The 18,227-nt window shown below is 46.3% G+C and overlaps 1 protein-coding gene across 8 annotated transcripts in view; it reads right to left on the minus strand.

The window, feature by feature from the left end:
• The window catches only part of GBF1 (golgi brefeldin A resistant guanine nucleotide exchange factor 1), a 185,937-nt gene extending 177,266 nt beyond the window's left edge, over positions 1 to 8,671 (minus strand). For 7 of the 8 annotated variants that reach the window (XM_054033853.1, XM_054033851.1, XM_054033850.1 and 4 more), the window contains exons 1-3: positions 8,473 to 8,671; positions 3,088 to 3,193; positions 1,607 to 1,673 (exon numbers count right to left, since the gene is read on the minus strand). In XM_054033853.1, the coding sequence (XP_053889828.1) occupies positions 1,607 to 1,673; positions 3,088 to 3,193; positions 8,473 to 8,480 (181 nt within the window). In that variant the 5' untranslated portion in view covers positions 8,481 to 8,671. Of the gene's footprint in view, positions 1 to 1,606; positions 1,674 to 3,087; positions 3,194 to 8,372; positions 8,430 to 8,472 lie in introns of those variants that run through there. The other variant, XM_054033849.1, reaches the window with a different exon arrangement.
• Positions 8,672 to 18,227: the final 9,556 nt, after the last annotated feature.

Consider the following 18,227-nt stretch of genomic DNA (forward strand, 5'->3'; position numbering starts at 1 on the left):
TGAAAAAGGAAGGAATTATAGCTCTCCACTGACTCACTCCTATAACCTCTCTTCAGTGCCGGGAGGTGATGCTCCTGGAGTTTCAATGAACACTGCTTTCTTAGTGGGTTCCTAAACTCAGTGCCCAAAGAGTAGCGAGCAAAGCCCACCAGTGGGAACGTGCAGAGACCAACTCAAAATAAGCTTAACATTCTTGTGGCTCTAGACAGAGTTCAGTAGTGAAGCAGCCATTGCATAATATTGCAACGTTTGTTTCTCTGTTATGTTCAGTCATGAGACAATAGGATCTGGTGAGATCTAACAGAATGCACACCTGACTTGTGAGTCTGAGAGGGAAAGGCTCATGCCAACACATGACTAACTTAGAGTAATGCAACTGCCCTGACACTGTTAGTCAGAGAAGACATTTTGCTCCAGAAAAAATAAAGTTAGCAGGGCTCACATTCCAGAGAGCTATTGGCCCATTAAAGTGTACCAATGACCCATTCTGGCTCAGAATCAGGTCCTATCAGACTGTTTTATATGTACCATATAAGAGTGACCGGTCCTCTCAAAGCTCACGGAAATTAATCCACATAGGTTCACTTCCAGAAAGAAGGAAGAACAATAGTGAAATTCTAGCAATCATTGCAGGAACATCTATCACAGCTGCTGGCCTCCCTTCAGTGCAAGGCTAACCAGGGTTTCATCCCTGAACCCAGGAGATTTATGTTGAAATTGCAGTCTGTTTGCCATTAATTACAGGCAGCAGGTGACCAAACCTGCAGTCCTAAGAGATGGGAGATAGAAAAAAAAAATCAAACAGTGGGAGTCTCCTTTCCAAGCAGAATTTTCCTGTCACTCATGACTACGTACAGGAACAAAACACACTGCTAGTGAAGGCAGGGAGCTGGACTCGATGACCTTTTGGGGTCCCTTCTAGTTCTATGAGATGGGTATATCTCCATATATTACTATCACAGCTTGGACAGAAAGACTACATATGTTTATGCACCGATCTCATATAATACTACAAACATACTGGATTATAGAGACAGATCAGGGTGAACAGAGAGGCATGGGTATAATGGCTACAGATTGCACATAAATATATTTGAAGCGTCCCTCACATGTACTGTATAAACACAACACAATATATAAAAAACAAATGGTCAGAGGGTAAACTGTTTGTCTAAAGCTCAGAGCATATGGTCATGAAATAACTTCAAGGGGTCAGAGATTCATTAGCCAGTGCTACAGAAAAAGTTATAAAAGCAATACCATACATCAGAACAAGCAGGTATGCTAGACACCAACATTTCTCAGGTGGATGAAAGTCTAACAACACAGGCAAGATGTTTGAGTAACTGGTATAAGCACATAAATGGCATGAGATTAGTCATAAGCACGTGGACCCCACACTCCCAGTAAAAAGGCATTTCCCCTATTTATGGACTGATTTACTATTTTCTATAAAGGGTGTACGTGTTAGTGCTTTTCCATTACTAAATATCTGAACCTTAGGTAAAGAGTGACAGTCATAAGATGCTATATTTGTGCCCAGCTACAGACATACCATATTTACACATGTTCTATTGTATATTCATACCTGCACATGTGCACTTACCGGTTATGTTATTTAGCACGTCTTTCAATAAACTAAAGCTGTGCAGCAGGGGATCCCGTTCTTCATCCTACAGGTTACACAAACAAAGGAAGTACTTAATGAGACAGATAGATACCTAAATCACACAGAAAAAAAGGTATGCAGGGTCCACAAAGATGTCTTCTCCTTTTAGTTTTCCTTCAGGACAAACCGTATTGAGAGATTTTCCAAAGAGGGGAAGATAGGTAGGTTGGGTTCATTAGTTTCAATCTCCCTATTCCATCAAGATCAGGGGAAAGTATTCAATTTTCCTTTACAATTTTCCACTGCTGTATAGTTTGGGGGTCAAGAGCAGAATGCCCTCTCAAGACTCAGTACTCTGTTTTCGCTGTACTGTCGTAAGAAAGATTTCTGATTTACTTTCCACTACTCAATAACGTTCAGGGTAGATATATGCCACATTAACACCCATAGCAAATCATTATGAACCAATTTAATCCTCAGAGTGTTTTATAATGGGAACACACCAACAATACTAGGCACTACAACAGTAACTTGAAAAAAGAGCCACTGTAAGAAAGTTACCAGAGTAGCTACTTCCTACAGCCATAATTTAGTATATCTATTTTTATGAGCACAGGCAGCGGTTCCTCCAAGCTGCATGCACATACAGCCACAAGTCCTACTGGAAGACAGCAAACGCTAATGAAGGAATGCTTCTAAGAAGGCAAAAAGGCCTGCCGTTTGAGATTAAAGCCATTTATGCTAGATTAGAACCATCTGTGTTTCATGTGCCATTTTACAGTGCATCACAGATATAGTACAACACATACACATTACACTGCTAAACTGAAATGCTGGCTGAGAACACCATGTGAACCAAAATCTCGCATTAGTGATCTTTTAACAAATCAGGTTTTGGAATATTATTTCAGTCAATGGCATAGCTAGCTGTCACAAAACAGACATAAAAAGATAAAGTGACAATGTACCACACAAAGGATGAAAAATGCCCCATTTTTATTAACTTACTCTATGTCCCAAATTTACATTTCTTGGCTCTTGTGGTTTTAAACTGTCAGCCACGGCAGGACACAAAAAGCATGTAAAAATGATGCTAAAATGAAACAGGTAGTATTTTCAAACACTCCCTATGACACCAGGAGAGATTCCTACAAGGGTCTGAATAAAATGTTAAAGTGAGTGTGAGGATGTATAATCATATCCCCAACTCAGTCACTTTTCCAACCCATGGAGCAATAGATTTCCAGCTTCATCTCTCGGTGCTCACCAGTACAACATACATGCTTACAAGCACATACAGTTAGAAGGTCAAAGCTGTCTAAAGTAGCAAACCATAGCAAATTATTATTCCTGTGTAACCTAGAAAACTACTGTAGGGTGCTTTAGTTTGAGGACACAGGAAGTTTGATTTTATTAAAGTTTACAGTTTCTAGGTTCTTCATAACACAAACAGATCTCACCAACCCAAGCAAACTTACCAAATGCGTGTGAGTATTCCATCGAGCATTGCGTTTTATGGCACCCACCACAGTATTGATTTCACCTTGGACAATGTAAATATTCTTATCCACCATCCTGACAGTCCTAACAAATAAAGAGAATCCAAGTTAATGCCTAGTTGTTCAAAATAAAGCACACTGAATCACCCAATGCCTTGGGCAGGAAATCAATCTGGTCCGCAGGTTTGTAAGGGACACGGTAGGGATGCAAATGACAAGCAAGAAATATTTGTAGAGTGTAGGTTAGTTACAGGAGAGCTCCCAATAGAACCATTTGGGTATATTCCCAGTTTTCCATGTGCAGACCAATACAGTTATTCTACTATGAGAAAGACACCACACTTTTCCATATAAGCAGCTAGCTAGGTACATCTGCATTCAAAGCAGCTAGCTAGGTACATCAGGGGATAAGTGCAGTAATAAACAACTGCACTTGAGCTACCTGTCTCACTTATTTCCCAGTAACCACAAGAATTCCTGTTATTTATGTGTACAAGTTTACCCATGGTATAACATCATGCACATCTACGGTGCTATGTAAATACTGCAGCCCTATATAGTACAGGAAACCAGCCTTAGACTTCTTATTTGTGCCCTTTATATAGGCTACTGCTATTTGATTTGCCTGGGATAGCAGCTCCTTGGGATGCTAAACTTTTAAAGATTAAAACCATTTGTGTTAGATGTTGCTTTCACATGCACCTTAGGAGGAGGAAGAACACAAGCATGAAGTCAAGTTCAGGACAACATCAAGGAAGAAGTAAGGTTTACAGAATTGGACAGACCAAAGGGAGAGAAAATGGGAGCAGATAAAGGCAGAGATGTAGTCCAAAACAGCCGGATGTCATGCAGGGCCTTGAATGCAGGGGTGAGAAGCCTGAATTTGATGTACTGAGATAGAAAGCCAATGAAGGGATTTGCACAGGGAGGGCTGAAAGAATGGTATGACTGGAGAAGCAGCAACATTTTTGATTGACTGTGAGGTACACAGAAGTGAAGAGGCATGGATAAAAGAAGACAATATTACAGTAATTAATGCTAGATATGACCTAGGCATGGACAAAGATAGAGAAACGGGGGGTGGTAAGTAACACACAGACTGATTAAGGTTATGACAAATAAGCAAAAGGACTGATCAGGAGACCAGAGTGACAGGACACCATGCCTGCAAACCCAGATGAGTAGGAAGTGGAAGGCTAGCCAAGGAATGAGGATGTATAGAGGGACTGGAAGCAAAGATGAGAGGGTTAATTTTTAATCAACTGAGTTTGAGACATCAGCAGAACAATTACAGAATTCATCAAATGCAGATACTTAAAAAGAAAAAAAAAGTCAGAGGATCTGACACTTTCTTATGACCCTGATAAGGAAGTTTTTTGCAGAATTTTGTTTGTAGAACTTTGAACAGGCAGGGTGATTAACAACCATTGGAACAAACTACCAAGGAAAATGGCAGATTCCCCAATGCAACACAGGATGCCTTTCTGGAAGATATGCTTCAAACAAGTTATTGGGCTCAATACAGAAGTAACTAGATGAAATTATATGGCCTATGTAATGCAGGAGGTCAGACTTGCTGACCTACTGGCCCCTTCTGGCTTTAAAAATCCATAAAAACTAGACACCTGTTAAATTTCAGCTACTTTTAAGGAATTGAGCTTCTTGAAGCAAAAGCTCATCCCTCCGAAATACATATTCCTTTCTGGTGAAGGGTCTGTCTTCCTGAATCTAGCTCTACTCAGAATCACTGCAGCTTTATTCACATCTTTAGAGACAGCAGTGAAGCTATAACAAAAGTCATAACAGTACCACTGCTAATATGCAGGAACATTATGAGTGGCAGCAAAAGTAAACATTGGAGTTATTCCCATGTGAAGAGGACTTGAAAAGAGAGGAAAGGAGGAAGAAGTATTGAATCCCCCCAATAGTCAGTAGGCTGGGCAGTGTGGAGGGAGGAAGAAGAAAGTCCCTTACATGGTCCTCTTTACTGCAATAACCAAGTGTCTTCAAGATGGACACCATATGAAATAGTGCCCTATTCAGAGTACAAGGACATCCTTGAAAAGAAAAAGTCTTCTTCCCCACAGCAGATAAAGTGCTTCCCACCAGATGCTGTCCTGGACCTTATACAGGGGAGTCGCATCTTACACAGGGGTTAGTCAGCGCGTAAGGCAAAAATCACATATAGTCAAGCGCTCATTGAGTGGAATGGCGGACAGAATCGCCCACACTACAGGTACAGTATTTAAATTGTTATTTTTCTCTCTTTTTTTTGTTTTGCCAAGCACATATAGTTAAAATCGTGTAAGTTAAATGCACCTATGATGTGACTCTACTGTAGGTGCCTATCTTATTCTGTATCAACCTCTAGCTAATAGGTCTAAATCCTGTGGCTAGAATCAGTCTGAAATGTTTACAAGTTTCAATTAGTATGTTCTTAGTATGTTCTTGTCTGCCAAATCATTCTGCTGATGATAGGCTTCAGCAGTGCTCTCTAGCAGCCAAATGATCATCAATTGAAGTACCTGTGTGTGATCTTACATCATCAATTCCACATTCAAAAATGCTTCAAATGTGTGCCATCAAAGGCATATGCTACTATCTCACACCCAGATGGAACCCTTGGTTACTCAATAGTCAAGTACATATGTACATCTCTTGGGTACAGACATCAAGAGTCAGGTGTACTATTTTGGGAAACCACTTCGAGTCCTTTTGGGAAGCTAGTGCCTTGGGAAATACGACCAAGAGATAACACCATCCTCTGGTTAAGCTGTTAGATTTCCATCAAGTCCCTTCTTTCCATCACCTTTTTTGACCCTTACTGAATACCAGTTACCTGCAGACCCAATGCCAATGAAACCACCACAATGGACAGCAATCACAGAAATGGATCCAATCCACTTCTACAATTGGGAAAGGGGATTTAGTTCAAAACCAGGCTGCTGTTGAGCCAGATCTGCAATGTTCATAACAAGACAGTAGATCACCTATTTTGTGAATTAACTGGGCATTTGAAAGTTCATAAAATTAAACATTTCAAACTTACAGGACATATGGTGCACAAGTTAATTTATTAGTTTTTCACGGATACAAATGATAAATGTATATAGTATGCCTGATTTTTCTTTGTTGGATAGAACTGCATATCATCTTTGTCACCAAATCTCTCAGCCTTTTCAAACCTGTACAGCTTTTTGAACATGGGTTGAAGGACTGAAGTCACATTCGGCAGCAGAAAAATGACTTTGGTAGCAGAAAAATGGTTCACCTAACCAGTCATTCATTCATAAGATTGATTTTCATAAAATCGGGGTTCTACTGTAATTTGAACATTTCTGAGCAGGATGCAGTCAAGTCCCACTGCAGATAAACTGCTATTAAGGAATAAGATTAGGGAACATTCATCAGTCCACAAATCACATCAACAGTTCCTGCCTACTGCACAGCTAGCCAGACTACCTAAAAACCAAGTCAATACAGTGATATTGCCTGCACTTGCCTGTAAATCTTCATATAGAAAGTTGATTTAGAAGTCTAATTCACTTGAGCTTTTTACATACAGTATAATAACTGGGAGATGCAAGAGCTGAAACAGTTGAAGAACCTCCTCTTAAGGCTAATTCTCTGGACAAAAATCACAGAATCATAGATATGTAGGGCTGGAAGGGACCTCAAGAAGTCATCAGGTCCAGCCCCCTGAACTGAGGCAGGTCCAAGTAAACCTAGACCATCCCCATTGGACTGATAGGGATTCCATAACCTTCCTTAGGAGCCTATTACAGCATTAAACCACTCTTTTAGTTAGAAAGGTTTTCCTAATATCTAAAAAATAACACAGAAGAGTACTTTTATTAACCCAAGAGGTCTGGTTCTTATTTCACCATACTGTGCTATGGTCTGGTGACACAGAACAGACATTGTGACATTTATACTCAATGAGACAGTTTAGGGTGCTCTCAAAAGTAGTTGTAACATACTACTTGGTATAAGGGAGAGGCAAGAGTGGTATAACCCCTCTGCAGTGCTGTTGTGAGCCTAAATACAACAACACTGAGCTAGCATATGGGAACCAAGAAGTGAAACAGAATACCCTCTTTTAACTATCAAAACTGAGTGAAAAATAAAAATTAAACAGAATAAATAGTAGGATGAATGCTTTTTCTCTACTTACTTACGACTGATTAAACTGTCTTAGCTTTTACAGTTCAAAAAGTCTTGTGCTGATACTGTCCATTTAATAAGGCCACTGTCTTTGACCCTTCCTCCTTCAGCAATTAAAAAGGTTATCTATATGTTGTGTAAAGTAGTCTTCACTTTCACTTTTTTTAAATTACCCATACTCAATGAATTATTCATAACTGATCACTTCACGAAAGTCCCCTCCAACTCTTTCCAGCCTAAATAATCCTAGAGTTTAGAATTTAGTCATGTGTATATACCACCATCCTGCTGATTGACCATACTGCTCTTAGCTCAACCTTTTTAATCTGCGCTCCACCTAAATTAGGGGGAGGTGACTAGAACTAGACTGTCCTCCAGCTAGGATTGGGCCACATTATCGTATTTTACTCTCTCCCCACTGAACAATTCCAATCAGCTTTCTTAGAAGCGCTGTTACAACATGGGCAGACATTATCATGCACCTGACCAGTGACTCCAGGTCTGTCCCCTCCAGGGGATCCCATACGCAGAGAACCAATCAGTGTACAGGGCTGGTTTATATTACTTTGGCCAGAGTTTGAGTAATCTGTGTTTACCTTTGAATGAATTTAATCCAAGGCAAAACTGACCTTAACCCCACAGTTATTTCTTGACACATTCAGAGGAAAAGCACTTGGCAGATACATATGTCGCTGTCTCCTTGTAACCAGGGAGGTTCACACAAGAGAAAGATGAAGCGGCGAGGGGGGGGGGGGGGAGGAAGAAATCAGGCCTAAAATGGGATAAATATCACGGCATGAAATTGTGGCAACATGTCCCCACCCCCAACCTCCCATCGGCTGGGGCTGGGCCAGGATACACCTACACCACATACACACACAGGATTGGGCAGAGCTCCCCTCCGCCAACACCCTGCCCAGGACACACCGTCACACACACACCCCATGGCTGGGCCCGCCACCCCGCCCCCTGCCCAGCATACACCCAAAACCGGGGCCCTCACAGCTCACCCCGCCGCCACCGCCCTAGGGCCCAACCCGCCGCCTCGCCCCCGGGAGCTCCCAGCTCCGTCCCCAACACGACCGCACACCCCTGCTCACCGGGACAGCCCACGGCCTGCCCCGGCCCCGACTCCCCACCCGCGGGATCTCGGCGCCGCGTCAATATCGCGATAGGGGTTCGCCTCCCGTCACTACTGACCCCCGCATCCAAAATGGCGGCGCCTGTTGCTAGCGGACCGGCGGCTGCTTCACATTTCGGGCCGGCGCGCGGCGCTGCGGGGGCGGCGACCGCGGAGCAACGATTCCTGCCGGCCGAGGGCTGCGCGCGGGACCGAGACAGAGCAAAAGCCAGTGGGGGATAAGCAAGAGGAACCGGCTGCGCTCTGCTCTCACTGACGTGGAAACGCACTCAATCTAACCCGCTGCCTGGTTACTGCACCGACGACCAAGCTCGTTGGCCAACCAGAACGTTAACCTGGCGTGGCAGTCGCAGAGTTACCCAATAATAACAACTCGTTGAGCGAGGAGGCGGGATCCAAAGTCCAGCAGGCCAACGCCCCCACTGACTTAGGGAAGAGAACCAATCACATGAAAGTAAATAGAGTTGGCAATAGAGTTCCCAATAGCGAGAACAGACTGTGCTTGGGAAGGCGGGACAATAGAGGGGGGTGAATCAAGTGTGGTAGATCTGCAGCAGTGTCCTGTACGATGCATTGTGGGTATACCGAGTGCCACAGGAAACGACTAGGCAGGGAACAATTTCGCAGGACAGCGAGTGTAAAAGGTCCCAGGTCTCCTGGGGGTGGAGCTACTAGCCAGCGCTGCGCAGCGAGTGTGGCTCCCAGCCTGAGCCCAGGGGCGATGCCGGCTTAGCTGCCATCATATCCCGCGCGCCGCCAGCCAGAGCCCTTGGAGTGGGGCGAGGAGAGATGGGGTCTGCCCCTGGCACTGCCTGCTGGATGGGTTGCTTCTTGCTGCCCACAGCCTCGCCCACCCCTTGGGCTGGCTGTTTAGATTGTAGCCACTTCGGGGCAAGGACCATCCCAGTGGGACCATACAGCACCTAGCACGCTAGGGTCCTGCTCTCACTTGGAGCATCCAGGGGATACAAAACTCCCATGAGTAGCAGTTTCCAGCATTCACTACTTCATCCTACCCTTTGTTCTGCGTCATCTGGAGACAGCTATGCTGGCTTCTGGCCTCCAAGGTCCTTTGTTGTCAGACCCATAGCTAATTAAGCTTCTGTTTCCTTTTAAAGTCTCTCCTCTGTCCTTCTGCTCCCCCCCAAAGAGCACCCCATAGCTCTTCAGCCTCTCAGGAACCCCACAATCTTTAAGCTCCCCCAGCTCGTCATCCCCACGGTCCTGACATTCTGACTCTTTCCAGTCCCCATCCCTACCCATTCTTGCTTCCAACAACCCTAGCCTTGATCAAGGAAAGATGGTTGTTTCTTGGTGCCTCCTCTCTCACCCAACCTTTTCTACAGTGAAGGGGCAGAGACAGAGCAGAGTCTGCTGCTGGTTGCAGTGATAAGGAGGCAGTAGTTTTGCTTCCCCTGCCAATGGGAGGCAGGATGGAGAAGTATTTAAAAACCCAGTTTAGGACTGGTAGCCTGCCTGGAAAGGTGGGGTGGGACCCAACAACACCTCTCCATAACATCTGGCTGCCACAGCTTCAGGGTAAATTATGCCTTAAGCAGAGTTGTAGCCCCTCTCAAGTTCAGACCCAAGGTGCAAAGCCTGCTTGTCTTCCTGTACCTCACTCTGGGTGCAACCACATGGTTCAGTCATTCAGACTGGCTCTCTGAGCTGCAGCCCCCCGGTTCCAAACCATGTTAGCTACACTGGCGCAGTGCGCTTTTGGCAACTGTAAGGTTCTCTTTGGGAGCTTGTGACAACATACGTTTGCAGTGACACAGAAACAGCATCTTCAAATCAACCAATGCATTATTTATTCATTCCTCAAATGTACAAAGAGCAAAATGTAAAAATAACAAAAGGCCAACCTCTCTGCATATTACTTACATCTTTGTAAGTTCCTCTCAGCCCCGCTAACTCCATCTCTGGCAGGGAGCAACTACCCTTGCTGCAGTTTCTAGCTCTGTGTGTTTGCCATCCTGTCAGCTTTTCACTGACATTCTGGGTGCTTCTCTTAACCTCTCCCACCCAACTCCCCTCCCTTTCTAGGGTCTTCGAGGTTTAGAAGCCCCTTTAATCTCAGCTTTTAGCCTTGGGAAGAGTAATCCATTGTAGCCTGGCTGGGGACAGATAGGGGGCTTTCCCCAATAAACACCATTTCTATTGTTTCCTCCAGGACTCTTATCTATGTCATTGTTTTACCTTTCATAGGTTCATACATTCTAAGGCCAGAAGGGACCACTGTGGCCATCTAATCTCACCTCTTGCATAACACAGGCGAGAGAACTGCCCCACAATAATTCCTAGAACAGATCTTTTAGAAAAACACTTAATCTTGATTACAAATTGTCGGTGATTGTATTGCCACCACAATCCTTAGATGAAGGTTTCTAAAATCAGAGGAGTGAAGTTCTGGAACAGCCTTCCAAGGGAAGTAGTGGGGGCAAAAGACATATCTGGCTTCAAGACTAAGCTTGATAAGTTTATGGAGGGGATGGTATGATCGGATAGCCTAATTTTGGCAATTAATTGGTCTTTTATATTAGCGGTAAATATGCCCAATGGCTTGTGAGGGGATGTTAGATGGGGTGGGATCTGAGTTACTACAGAGAATTCTTTCCTGGGTGTCTGGTGAGTCTTGCCCACATGCTCAGGGTTTAGCTGATCGCCATATTTGGGGTTGGGAAGGCATTTTCCTTCAGGGCAGATTGTGAGAGGCCCTGGGTTTTTTTTGCCTTCCTCTGCAGTGTGGGGCATGGGTCACTTGCTGGAAGATTCTCTGCACCTTGAAGTCTTTAAACCATGATTGAGGACTTCAATGGCTCTGACATAGGTTTGATACAGGAGCGGGTGGGTGAGATTCTGTGGCCTGCGTTGTGCAGGAGGTCAGACTAGAATCTAGACTGGGGTCGGCAACCTTTCAGAAGTGGCGTGCCGAGTCTTCATTTATTCACTCTGATTTAAGGTTTCACATGCTGGCAATACATTTTAATGTTTTTTAGAAGGTCTCTCTCTATAAGTCTATATATTATATAACTAAACTATTGTTGTATGTAAAATAAACAAGGTTTTCAAAATGTTTAAGAAGCTTCATTTAAAATTAAATTAAAAGGTTGATCTTACGCCGCCAGCCCGCTCAGCCCGCTGCTGGTCTAGGGTTCTGTTCACCTAGGCCGGCAGCAGGCTGAGCGGGGCCTGCGGCCAGGACCCTGGCCGGCAAGGGTCTGGCAGCCAGAACCCCAGACCGGCAGCAGGGTGTGCGGGGCTGGTGGCCGGGAGCCCACTGCCGCTCAGGGGTTCCATCCGCCGGCTCCTGCCAGCCGGGATCCTGGCTGCCGGAGCCGCTCAGCCCACTGCCTGTCTGGGGTCCCGGTCCTGCCCATATACAGTGGGTACCTACCTTCTCCCTGGTTCTGGCCCATTCTCTTCCTCTCTCTGCACTGAGCACAGGGCTGGGGGTGAAGGGTCTGACCAGGAGCTAGAATGAGGGAGGGGGCTGAGGGTTGGGGCAGGAGATTTGGGTGTGGGGCATTTACCTGGGCAGCTCCCATTTGGTGCGAGGGGTGCAGGTAGGAATGTGGTAGGGGGTGCAGGAGCTCTCGTTTGGTGCGCAGGGTGGCGGTGGGGATGTGGGGGGTACAAGAGTCAGGATGTGAGGGGTGCATAGGGTGTGGGGGCGCTGGGTATGTGGGGGGTTGCAAGAGTCAAGGCAGAGGGCTGGGGGCATGTGAGGGGGTGCAGGTGTCAGGGTGGGGGGGGCTGGGTATGTGTGAGGGTGCCAGAGTCAGGGCTAGGGGCATGCGGGGGTGAAGGAGTCAAGCAGAGGGCTGGGTGTGTGTGAGGGGGGTACACAGCTCAGGGCATGGGCCTGGGGGGCTGCGGGGCACAGGGCTCAGGGCACGGGCCTGGGGGGCATGCAGGGCTGGAGGTAGAGGGCTGGGTGTGTGTGAGGGGGGGTCAGGGCTCAGGGCAGGGGGCTGGATATGTGTGAGGGGGGGTCAGGGCAGGGGCCTGGGTGGGTGTGAGGTGGGGTCAGGGCAGAGGGTTAGGTGTGTGTGAGGGGGGCAGGGCTCAGGACAGAGGGCTGGGTGCATGTGGGGGGATCAAGGCAGAGGGCTCCCCTCACTCCTGCGGCCCCCAGCTGGCTCATCCACTCGGGGCCTCGCAGCATACCACACGAGCGCAACTAGCGCTCCCCAGCGAGAGAGTCCCCTCTGGCTGTGTCTGGAGGAGCCGCTCCAGGCGCGGTATGCGAGCTCCTCGCCCCAGGGCTCTCTGGCCACCACCGATTCCCGCTCGCCCGCACCTGCTGTGCGCTCAGCACCGCTGGGCCGCAGGGCTCTCCGCTCCTCCCAGCAAGTACCGATCCTTGGCTGTGGCCGGGCGCCTCCTCCCGGGGATGCTCAGCAGCGCCTCTCCCGCCTCCACTGCCCCTGCTTACTGCCGCCGGGAGTCGGGACTGGGTCCGGCAGTGAACCCACTCCCCCGGCGCGCCACCAATCCACCATAGCCAGCTACACCAAGGCGGCCCTGGTGAGCGGGCCCCCTCCGCGCCCCCAGGCAGGACTCCTCGCTGGGTAAGGGGACGCGGGAGCCCACGGGCAGGCCGCTGAGGCGGCTCCTTTCTGGGGCGGTGTGTCCTCGGGACTTGGGCAGGCAGCAGCGTGCCATTAAAAATCAGCTCACGTGCCATCTTTGGCACACGTGCCATAGGTTGCCAACCCCTGATCTAGATGATCATAATGGTCCCTTCTGACCTTAAAGTCTATGATTCTATGATTGTTCCAATGGTTAATTATCCTCACTGGTAAAAAAAATTATGCCTTATTATTTCTAGTGTGAATTTGTCTAGCTTCATCTTCCAGCCATTGGATTTTGTTATATCTTTGTATGCTAAATTTAAGAGCCCATTATCATTTTTTTGTTCTCTGCGTATGTGTAACCAAGTCACCTTTCACCCTTCTCTTTGAGCTAAATAGATGGAACTCCTTGAGTCTGTCACTATAAGGCCTGTTTTCCCACCCTTTAATCATACAATCACTTCCTGCTTAGTTCCTTTAACAATCTCTACTGATCTAACTCCCAGCAGTCAGGCAGGTTAGTATCAAAGAGATAACCTGAGGGGAATATGATATCTATAACAAATATACATAACACCCCCATTCTCCACGCCAGCTTCCTTCTCAAGGATTCCTGCCTCCAGAACTGTTGGTGCAGTTCCTGAGTTGGCCAGAGGAGCTATGGGCTACCTCTGCAGCACACTCCTCCCAGCCTGCCTGGGAGCAAAGGGCTGGGCCATGCTGAATTTAAATGTACTTAGATTGTATACCTTTGGGCATGGGCAAACTTTATTCCGTGTGTACAGTGTCTAGCATAATCAACGCCTGGTCCAGGACTAGGGCTCCTAAGAACTACTGCAATAAAAATGTTTTTGAATGCACAGTGTATCACTGACAGTAATTTGACATTCAGACACACTGCTTTATAATCACAATTTTTCATATAATTCAACTTTGGGGGAGAGGGGATTATGAAGCATTTGCAATATTGCAGTGGTGGCTACGGGCCAGCTAGATTGGGGCTCTGTTTTGCTAGGCGTTGTGCCCTGCTCCAGAGATCTTACAGTTTAAGCCAAGACAACAGGTGGATCAGACTAACAAGCAGGCTGGGGGCGGGGGAAACAGGATGTGCAACATTTAGCCAGTCAGAAGCAGTAATCACAACTCTACCTGCCTAGCCATATTTTTGATGAAGAACCAAAGTTTTTGGAGAAGACTCTGAAACATAGGCCTTCCCTAGTTAGCTGGGCCCTGATCCAAAGGTTGCTAAAACTTCTCCCTATTAGATGACCAAAGCAAAACGTTTCTTCTCTCCAGGGAGTGACCTCCACCAAGGCTGACTGCAATACCCTCCCATGACTTAACCAGCAGGGGCATGCAGGGGACTGGGTCACCATTTCCTTCTAAGCCCAAATGCATCAACCCTCATAAAACCTCCTGAGTATTGCCTGCCTGAGAGTCAGAGGGAGAACTTCAGATCCATTGAAAATGTACTTAGGACACAATTACCCTACTTTTAAGATCACTCCAGTTCTGGCACCCTCGGACCAGGGAACCTGCCTTTCCAGGGGTGTACCACCCATTTAAGGGACAGTCCAGAGCTTATGGCCAAAACATTCTAGCATCTATCATGAAGACCTACCCCGTGCTGGGGCAGGGTCTATAGAAACTGGAAATGGAAACTGAGCAGGGTGGGGACTAGAAATTATGCTGTTCGTTACAGGTTGCTAGTCTGGCCTATGCCCTAGAGATTTTAGTTTTCTGCCTCTAAATTTGGTTGCTCTGCCTCAAGGTTCTGAGGTAAGGCTCTTATGGACTGAGTTAAGTGGCTCCACCCCTGACTTTATGCTTAAGGAAAAGGCAGGAAGTCTGTCTGCCTTCTAGAACAATAAGAACATTAGGCCGTCTGCTGGATGGTGTGAGTTTGGAGGTCTTTCTAAAGTGGACATTGATTCTTTTGTGAGTAGTTCAATTTGGCCTCCCCATTCTTGCCTTCTGTACACTGCCTCAACATGGACGGCAATGAGAATATTTAGAAACTTGTAGAGCTACAAGTTTCAGGCCATCAGTGGTAATTGCCACCAGCAAGAACGTCAGTGTTCCAACCAAGAAGGGTGGAATAAGAAACAGTATTTGCTAGTGACCTGAGCATAGACCAGGGACTCCTAACACTGAACCCGGTTCTTTCTGTGGCCTTAGGCAAGTCACATAACTTCTCTGTGCCTCAATTTCCTCATTGTAAAACAGACATCAGAATACTGACCTACTGCAGAGGGGTTGCAAAGGTTAGGTAATGAGAAGAGTTCTCAAGACAGAGGGTCAAATGCTGGCCCTTGGCTCCTTCCCTTTGGCACTGCTCCAGCAGCATAAAGGGGACAGAAAGATGTTTCAGTGAGGTGGCGGTGGATTTCCCCCAGCCATATGTGAATTCCCAGCTGATACAGTCAGCTTGGCCAGTTTTGTGCCACCCACTCCTGGTGCTATCCAACCCCAGTGATGGGGGCATGGTAGGGGTGTGGCTGGAGCATGCTGAACTTGAGTCTGCAGTCTGGCTAGAAGTTTCCAAACAGTAAAAGCTAGCTTGAGCTTCCAGGATCATGGGGTTAGGGCCTGGAAATCCCTGATATCCCCTCACTCTTGGAGATGGAAGGAGCAGAGTTCAGGTGCATATGATACTCTGTCCTGTAAGGTGCAAAGCTGTTATTTATAGAAGCTTGTCATGGAACCTGAAACTGAGCCAGCCAGGAACTTCCCACATGCACCCAAATGCATCTCAATGTGTTGATAAAGAGCAAACATTGCAACGTGCTTTGCATTGTTGGGAGACAAAAACATTAATATGATACGGCACCACAACTGTCTGGCTAAAAGAAAGTTCACACACAATACAGCACTGCATTACCCACACTGAAGAGCCTTCAGATGCAACCCAAGCATTGCACTCTCCTGATCTGACATCATGCTGATACGGTAACACAGCATCTGCACAGGCAAGTTCTTCAGATCAGATCAGCACCACGCTACCACGACCAAGTGAGCACAGTAACAATAACCTGGTACTGCCCTGCCTGGACCAAGGAACACTGACATGACACTGTATCACTCTACTCAAACCTGTGAGCATGCACGTGGCACTGCTCCCTCAGACCAATGAGTTTGCAGATGTAAGAGCAACACACAGCCATGGACAGGCCCATTGTTTTAAGGGTGTCCCTTGAATTTTAAAGGTATTACACTTGGTTCTTATAAAGCAGTGTTATTAAATCAAGGCAAAGAGGATAAGAATATGCATGAATGCTTCTGACTCCTATTACCACCACATCTGGGTTCTACTCCCAGAACAATGATGCTGCCTCTGAATGACTTCTCTGCTGTATGTTCTCCTTAAACCAACAAGAAGCTTATAGAAAGTCAGACCCAGGGACAGCAAACTCACTGAATATAGCAAGCCTAGATCTTGCCCAGCAATCTAATTAATTCAGTCATTGCCCCTGGACCTGATCTCACCTTAGACAGCTGAACTGCTGATCCATGACACTGACTCCATGAAGAGCTTGAGGAGAGGTAGGCCATGTGATTCTACAAAGCAGCCCACCGTCGCTGCTCTTCAGTATGGAGGTGCAGTCTACGGACACTGTATGCTCCAAACTGCCAGGCCTCTGCTTTGATCAAACTGGAGAATTCCAGGCTGTCTCCATAGGGCACATCTCTACTGTTAAATGACTGACAGCTGCCATAGTGGCCCTCATTTGGACCAAGTGTGCCCCCAGCCCTGCTCTCTTGCTTACTTCACCCTGCTCCAAATCAATATAGGCTTCATCCATGAATTTGTTAGCAATGTTTACTAGACCCAAAATTTGCAGCCAGCCATCTCTGTTATTGCAGCCTGCATTGCTGGACAGAACCAGCTTTGCAAGTTCCATTACCCTTGGCAAACAAGCAAATGCCCACCCCTGCCAGCCCACAGTCACCCATACAAAGAGTTACTGAATATTCTGCTGCCTCAGTTGGCTGCTATACTGCTTGTATGGAAGAGCCGTCCCTGCTGATAGACATTTACACATGGTCAAGACATGACTCAACAGGGCACTATTTAGAACTGCCACTTTATTTTGCCATTCAGGATGAGCTATGCACAGATCTTTGTCAGAAGAGCAGTGGAGAGGACCATGATGACTTACCAGATGGAGGGTTTGAATTGTGTATAGTACAGACTATAGACTACAGTATACACTATATGTATAGTCATTTAGTTAGGTTTCACTTTTTAGCAATTCTAATCTGAATTGACACCAAGGGGGAATCACTCCTTTTCTGTCCAAAGGAGGACTAACACCAGACAATGTCTTAGCTCAGGGAACCAATGGACACTATACAACATGTTCAGGCTGTAGCCTGTGAGAAGTGTGCACACGTTCCCAAGCTACAAGGAAGATAGCTGTCCTTGATGCAATATGCTACATGCAATAAGGAAGTGATATGAGCAGCAACTTCATCATGCGGCTATCACTGGGAACACTGTGCCCAGAAAAGCCATTCCTCAATAAACACTAGCTACACAGAATGAATGAAAAGTATTGGGCTCATGGACACGTGCCACAGAAACACTATGACATGGTATAGTTTGGGATATCTTGAACTTGAACCCGTAACCTTCCCTTGAAAATTGTTAAGATATCCCCAAGGGAAAGTCGCACACTTTCCTAAGATGTCAAGAGGTAGCTAGCAAGAAGGCAGCAATACAGACTTTTATCCAAGGTACTCATATAGCACCAATCCTTGTAGCATCTAGAAATTAACTGAATCCACACAACCTTATTCTAAGGAGGAGAGCAAGCAACATCTGAAGCCTATTTCTGAAATATGTGAATGTTCAATTATTGAATATGATGGTAGCCTGTCTGTTGAGCCCCAAGGGCTTCCTTCCAGGCTTTTCCTCTGTCCCAGAGTCTTATTTGGGTACAATAAGAGGGATGCTGTACTGAGAAGGATGCACTCACCTTTTCAGGGGCAGTTACTATTCAATAAAAAAATGATCACACTTGGGGGAAAAGAAGTTTTGTTTAGGTCCAGAATCACTTCCTTCCCTTTGTTCTCTGTGCATTTAATCTCTCTGCTGAGAAGGGAGCTACTTCCACTGTGGTTTTAGTTTGCTTTTGTTTTTACTGTGTTTGTGTAAAGTAATAGCATCTGTCTCCTGATCTCAGGTGAATCCCTGGTCTTCCTCTCTGGCAGTGAACTGTAGGAAGACAAGATGA

This window comes from Malaclemys terrapin, chromosome 7 (genome assembly GCF_027887155.1).
Source record: "Malaclemys terrapin pileata isolate rMalTer1 chromosome 7, rMalTer1.hap1, whole genome shotgun sequence".
In the NCBI taxonomy this organism is placed as follows: domain Eukaryota; kingdom Metazoa; phylum Chordata; order Testudines; family Emydidae; genus Malaclemys; species Malaclemys terrapin.